Source organism: Alexandromys fortis, unplaced genomic scaffold (assembly GCF_014885135.2).
Source record: "Alexandromys fortis isolate MF-2015 unplaced genomic scaffold, M_Fortis_MF-2015_v1.1 scaffold_67, whole genome shotgun sequence".
Classification (NCBI taxonomy): domain Eukaryota; kingdom Metazoa; phylum Chordata; class Mammalia; order Rodentia; family Cricetidae; genus Alexandromys; species Alexandromys fortis.
Window position 1 is genome coordinate 2,534,050 of NW_026067945.1, and position 7,478 is coordinate 2,541,527.

General features: G+C 41.3%; 1 protein-coding gene across 1 annotated transcript in view; it reads left to right on the top strand.

Annotated features, from left to right (window-relative positions):
• The window catches only part of Cers3 (ceramide synthase 3), a 92,999-nt gene that overhangs the window by 31,808 nt on the left and 53,713 nt on the right, over nt 1-7,478 (top strand). The window contains exon 3 of the mRNA XM_050149175.1: nt 4,714-4,828. Within this exon, the coding sequence (XP_050005132.1) occupies nt 4,714-4,828 (115 nt within the window). The remainder of the gene's footprint in view (nt 1-4,713; nt 4,829-7,478) is intronic.

Sequence of the window (7,478 nt, forward strand, 5' to 3'; positions counted from 1 at the left end):
CCCCCTCCCCCAACCAAGTCCCCCTCCCTCATCAGCCCAAAGAGCAATCAAGGTTCTCTGCCCTGTGGGAAGTCCAAGGACCACCCACCTCCATCCAGGTCTAGTAAGGTGAGCATCCAAACTGCCTAGGCTCCCACAAAGCCAATACGTGCAGTAGGATCAAAAACCCATTGCCATTGTTCTTGAGTTCTCAGTAGTCCTCCTTGTCTGCTATGTTCAGCGAGACCGGTTTTATCCCAGGCTTTTTCAGACCCAGGCCAGCTGGCCTTGGTGAAGGTCCATTTGATGTTTAACGATTTGTTTGGGTCCAGGCAAGACTCCAGAAGTCCCTAAGCTCTCACCCCCACATGACTTCAATGCCCCCTGTAAGGAAACAGTGCACACTAAGGCAGACTCCTGCTGCTCGGCTGCGAGTGGATGCTGCTGCCCGCTACATGCGCAAAGCTGCAGCAGCCCAAAGACTTGCTGGCCCTGGGTATTGAAGGAAGCCTTTGTTCAGTCACTAGTTGGGCAGCAACCGCACATGCTAGAGATTTCAGCACCTACACACGACACAGGGTTTTGAAGTGACTCAACACACAAATAGGCCAACAGGACAAAGCAAACTGTGATGGGTAGGTGACATGAGGCCAAGAGTCACCCACTTAACACACCACAAAATCTGAGCAGTCATGGGAAACTTGGGAAATCATGGTACATACACAGAAGACAGTGTCTTTGGGGAAGCCCAGGTGTTCCACTTAGTGGGGTATGAATTTAGAATTTGCTGTTTAAAACATTTTTTAAGAATTAGAGACAACCGTGCTTGAGAACAAAACAAAAACAGGAGCACAATATCTCACCAAATCACAATAGTAATAAAATAATAGAAATTATAAATCAAAGACAAAAAACTGAGAGGTTGTAACATTTAAAATAGGTACGACTGAAGTGAAAAATAAGATTGTAAAGGGTTTTGATAAGTTATACTGCTTACGGGTCTTAAAAGTCTACCAAGTTAATATGATTGTATTTTCATTTGTAAAACTATTTTTTTAAAATATTTATTTATTTATTATGTATACAATATTCTGTCTGTATGTCTGCTGACCAGAAGAGGGCACCAGACATCACTACAAATGGTTGTGAGCCACCATGTGGTTGCTGGGAATTGAACTCAGGACCTTTGGAAGAGCAGGCAATGCTCTTAACCACTGAGCCATCTCTCCAGCCCCCTGTAAAACTATTTTTATACTCTTTGTTTATTTGCATAAAATAATAATAGTAAATCTGTTGATTAGAACATAGTATATAAGGATATGCTTTATGTGATAATAGAGAAGAGGAAAGAATGAAATTTTTGTATCCTGCTGAAAGTAATCTGCTATCAATTTGAACCAAAATGTTATAAATTCAGATGTATATTATAATCCCAAAATAATCACTGAGAAAATAATTTTAAAAATAGTAAGAGATAAGGGGATTTACATGGCATCCTAGAAAACATCTAACATGAAAGAGGAGAGTCATAAATTAATGAAACAGAGAATGACACACACACAAAACAAGTGTCCACGTGCCACGGAGAAAATCCTTTCCAATCAGTAATAAAATGTCAACCAATTACATGCTGTAATTAAAAAGTATGCTTGGAAGAAAAGACAGGAAAACATGCTCCATCTATATGGGCACACACGAATCACTTGAGGTTCAGTGATGCTCGTAGGTTGAAAGGAAAGGGACAGAAGTGCTATCCACTAAGGCAGTGGCTCAGAGAGGGCCCGAGAGGCTACATTCTAAGACAAACTTAACTGCATCAATCCCCAAAGTGTTAGTACAAAGGATGTTTTAAGAAGATATAATAATTATAAACAAGGGTGTACATAACAGTAGAGTCCTAGCACATGAAGCAGAACTGCCGTTATAAAAGGGAGACATAGGTAACACTGCAGTAATAGCTTTTTGTTGGTGGTGGCTGCTTTTTTGGTTTTTCAGTGCTGTCGTTGAACCTAGGGCCTCGTGCATGCTAGTAGGTTCTCTACCTTATCCCAACCCAATAGTTGAGGGCTTTCTTTCAATAATAGCTAGAATAACTAGGCAGGAGATTGGAAAGAAAATAGGTTTAAATATAGACCATCAGACTTAGCAAGCATCTCCAAAACACTCCCTCCAACAGCAGGTCCATGCTCTTCTCTTGTGCACATAGGGCACTCCCATGGCATGCCATGTACCAGGCCCCAAACACAAATTTCTGTGACCATGACAGGGTGGCAACTATACATAGGGAGGGAAGGTAGAAACTAGTAACAGAAAGACACAGGGAGATTAGTGAAATAGTGAAAATGACAACATACTTCTTTTTAAATTGTTTTTATTGAGCTGTATATTTTTCTCCACTCCCTTTTCTCCCTCTCCCCTCCCCTTCTGTCCTCTCCCATGGTCCCTATTCTCCCAATTTACTTAGGAGATCTTGTCTTTTTCTACTTCCCATGCAGATTAGATCGTATGTCTCTCTTAGTGTCCTCATTGTTGTCTACGTTCTCTGGGATTGTGATTTGTAGGCTGGTTTTACTTTGCTTTATGTCTAAAAGTCACTTATGAGTGAGTACATATGATATTTGTCTTTCTGGGTCTGAGTTACCTCACACTCAATATGATGCTTTCTAGATCCATCCATTTGCCTGCAAATTTCAAGATGTCATTATTTTTTTCTGCTGGTAGTACTCCATTGTGTAAATGTACCACATTTTCCATATCCATTTGTCAAGGGGCATTTAGGTTGTTTCCAGGTTCTGGCTATGACAAACAATGCTGCTATGAACATAGTTGAGCACATGTCCTTGTGGTACAATTGAGCATCCTTTGGGTATATACCCCAAAGTGGTATTATTGGGTCTTGAGGAAGGTTGTTTCCTAATTTTCTGAGAAATTGCCATACTGATATCCAAAGTAGCTGCCTCAGGCCTGCTCTGGCAGAGGTTGGTGGCTCAGGCCTGCTCTGGTACTCTGGAGGTCACTGACTTAGGCCTGTTCCTGCAGAGGTCCCTGGCTTGGGCCCAGACCTGCAGATGTCTCTGGCTCAGGCTTGCTCCTTCGGAGGTCTCTGCCTCATGTGCGCACACATGGTCCTACAGAAGCCTCTCGGTCAGGCCTGCTCCTTCAGTGGTCACTCTCTTGTAGCTGCTCCTGTGGAGGTTGCTTCAGGCAAATTTTTTAAGGCTTGCAATCTAAGCACAGTTACTAAAGGCCCATATGTTGAATCTCCATCCTAAATGTACATGTGATCCTAGAAGCATTCAGTAGCTAAGTGATTGAATCTTAATATTAACACTCCATTTGGATTAACTATTCTTACTAGCCTTCAACTAGCCATGTACACTTAGTTTTATATTTATACTTAATTGGATAATCTGCTAAATATCCAGAAGGTTCTGTTAATCTTGTCCTTGACAAGCCAAGCTACAACACACTTCTTAATAACCAGTGTAAGAAGGGATCACAAGGTAAACTAGACATATTTGTACCTGTATTAGAGCATACTGTATTAGAACTTTCTGGAATGTGGAAGTAGTAGGGCTGGAAGGAGTTTTCAGCTTCAAGACCTTCTATTTAAAAATGAAGGATTAATTCCACCTTAAGAAATTAGAAAGATAAGATGAAACTCATGTTGGAGCAGAAGCTAAGAGTGATAACAATTCTACTGTAAATGAATAGAAGCAGCTACGCACACAGTATAATTCCTGCAGCTGATAAAACCAAGCTTCTGCGGGATTTGGGGTAACTGGAAACATGACATGCTATTAACAGGAATGTGAAAAGGTACAGCTACTTTAGAAAGCAAAATTTCAACTTATTAGGAAGCAGTGAACACTAAATTTAGTCCTTGGTAGTCTTAAAGTGGAGTTCTAAATACAATAGTTTGTCCTAGTCCTCAATCTTGCAATATATATATATTCAGATTCACAATGAAATGAATTTTGAACTGTGTATTGCATTGTGTGTTCTTAAAGTTTTGCTTGTGCATAGGTCTGAAAATTTTTTCTCTTTGAACTTAAATGTGGGATGCTTTATTATCATTTTATGGTTTATCTTCTGAGACTCTGTAGCTTAAGCTACACTATAACTCATTATGTAGCACAGGCTGGCCTCAGACTCACTGTTATCTTTCTCCTTCACCCTCCCAAGTGCTAGGTTCTAGTCATAAGCACCATACCCAGCTTTCTCCTTGGAGTATTTGGTGAGCAGAGATTGACTGTATGTAGCTCCATGGACAATGTGTATTAGTCAGATTACCATTGTTGTAACAAAATACCCAAAGCAATTAATTTATAAAGCAAATGTGTATTCCAATTGAACAATTGAAGTTGGGTGACCTTAGTGCTTCAGCTCTGGTGAGATATCATAGCATAGCAGGAACCGAACTATGGTGGAGTGGACTGCTTACCTCCGGAGGAAGAAAGCAATGGAGAGCCTGAGGTTCTACGATCCCCTTGGAAGACCTATGATTTCAGGCCTTCCCACCAGGCCTGTCTCTTGATGGTTTACACACAGCTCCTAATAGCACACGTTATGGACTAAACTTTTCAGTGGGGACCATTGGGTACATTCCATGTCCAAACTAGAACAGTGCAAGCAAATGCCTAAACTTTCCTTGGACACCTAAAGGAACAGCCTGGGTTTTCTGGTGGGGCCGTGGGCTTCTTACATCTCAAACCTTCTTCTCATATTTTGTAGGTTCGTTGCCACACCTCTAGCAAATGCATTTGGCATTCAAAAGGCAGTGCATAAAATTAAGCCAAATGCCATCTTAGAGAATTTTTTCAAGCATTCCACAAGTCAACCGTCACATGTAAGTAAAAATTCTTTGCTTGTAGACTTAAGGACCTGCTTTCTTAATGGGCTAATCATCTTGACTTAACCATCAGAGGATTTGATTCATTGATTCATTGCCGTTGACGGATTCTGTAATACCTCAAATGTTAGAAAATCTAAATATGTATTATAAAATCAGACATTAATAGTTAAAGTTTTTTTATAGTATCACACCTTAGCACTCAACACCATGGTTTATATAAAAATAGCAATTTAAGCTAGGTGCTGCGGCTTACACTTGTAGTCAGGACTGCAGGGCCGGAGGCAGAAGCATCACCATGAGTTTGGCCCTGGCATGGGCTGTGTAGTGACTCCAGGGACAGCCCGAGATACACAGTGAGACCCTGTCTTAAAATCACGAATAAATAAATAAGTCATAATATCACAATTTCATTTTAATTAATTAATTAATTTTATATCCCAACCTCATAATCTCATTTTAATGTTAGATTTTAAACATTTTCATAGAAAAAGCCACACCTGATACTTTTGATGATTGTGGCTATATCAACATACATCCTGAAGTCTCCATGAAGTCACTTTTCACACTTGCCCCTGTTTTATCCGAGGCCTCAACATACCCAGAAACATGCAGATGCCCTGATTTCTCTCCAGAAGCAGAATTTTCAAGAGCATCGCCATTATTTCACAATAAAGAGTATCATTGGGTGGTCCAGTTTATGTGCCACAGAACAATTTATTTCTTAGTTATAAAGTCATGGCCAGGCACCCAGTTTTATTATATTGCATAGATAAATGGCAGGCAAAACAGGCTTTCCTCCAAAGCGACACTACTCTGAGTATAAAGACAACCACCACCTATCATTTTAAAAAGCAAGACCGTGTGCTATCAACCTTTTGGGGGAGTTTTGAGCCATTTAAACTTCATTTGATGAATCAGGTTGTGCTTATCGGCTAGGGATATCATTGGTCTGGTGGAATCCTTGCACAGGGAGGTGTGCTGATGTTCAACATGAAGCCTAGAGTGTAGTATGCAGCTGCTTTTATCAACAAGGACAATCTGACAACCTGCAGCTGCCTGTTTTCTGTCTCCATGTGCCCTAAGTGACCATGGTCACCCATTTAAATCCGCTGGTTTCCACTGGTGATATGTGAAAAATTGGGACTCTTGTGATGGGTACTTTCCTTCAAGCCATTCGAAAGGGTGTGTGTGTGTGTGTGTGTGTGTGCGCGCGCGCGTGCATGCGTGCATACGCACTTGTGCCATGGTGTACATATGTAGGTCAAAGGACAACTTTTGGAGTCAGTTCTATCCTCCCACCTTGGGCTGCAGGCATTGAATTGAGGTCATTATAATCATCTGGCAAGCTCTTTTACCTGCAAGTCATCTTGACGTCTCTGAAGAGTAAGATGTTTAAAATAATTGCGAAAGATTGCTCGCTGTGGAAAGAAAATGGCTATGTGACAGCTATAGAAGGTTGGAGGAGAACTAGAGAAGATGATGTTCATGGCCGAGCTGAGGAAGTGAAGGTCCAGCAAAAGGAAACAGCTACCCTGCAGCTAGTAAGCAGCCGTACCAGGAGCAGGAGGAGCCCAGCCCATACAGCCCATACTCCCCCAGTGCTCTTTCAACTCCCAGGGACTTTGTCATCTGTCCAGAGCATGGGAGGTCCTGCTCAGCATGTGTATAACCCAGGCATGTCTATCAAGTGCGAGAAAAGGCATCATAACCACCTCACAGTATTGCTGAGCTTCATCTACTAAACCATGGAGATGATGGGAAAGGTTCCTGATTCTCAGTGCTCCTGGCTCACAAAAAGACATTGATTTGTGTAGCAGATCCTGATAGCAAGAAAAACACCCGTTCCTGAAGGTTCCAGAATTTAGGAAGATAGACTATGGCTCAGGAAGGCAAAGTTGTGCCTGGCTAGTGATGCAGATGTGGAAACAAACTATCACGAGGCTGTCCTGGGCTTTGGTCGGCACTGTACCGATAGCTTTTTCTTCATTTCTAGCTGAAGGTGAAAGCAAGTTTCTGAATGAACTAAAAATGGTTTTATATAATCAAGATGAGTGTAACCACACAATCATCTGCTAATCCCAGATGACAGGGCAGTCGCTCCTGTAGGGGACACCTAAACCCGAGGCTTCTTCTCCAGCTGTAGATTGTACCAATAAAAACAGCAGCATTTCAGAGTGGCCAATGGTGTCTAGCCTGTGATGTGACATTGTCATCTACAAATATGTAGGGCCCATTCATAGCTTTCTTGAGACACAGGCAGCCCTGGAGCCGCAGTGAGTTATGTGCAGTGTATACAGCATCCGTATTGGGCTCCTTGATTCACCTTCTTGTATGATGCTTGGCCCACAGAAGTAAAGGTCAAAGATAAGAATGGGAAGTTTATGCCGTCAGTTTTGTGTCTGTCACACACAGAGTTCTATGGACTATTTTAAAAGATGCCTTCTCAACAGAGACTATCTCCAGAGACTAATGCTTCCTTCTTGATTGTGCTTGCTTCCATCCTGTAGCAACTTGAACTCTTTTTTTTTATTTATTAACCTCTATTTATTAATTATATATTACATTTTTTTCAATTTAATTTTTTTTAAATATAATTTTTTTATTGAAAAAAAAAAGATTTCTGCCCCCTCCCCCCCTCCCATTT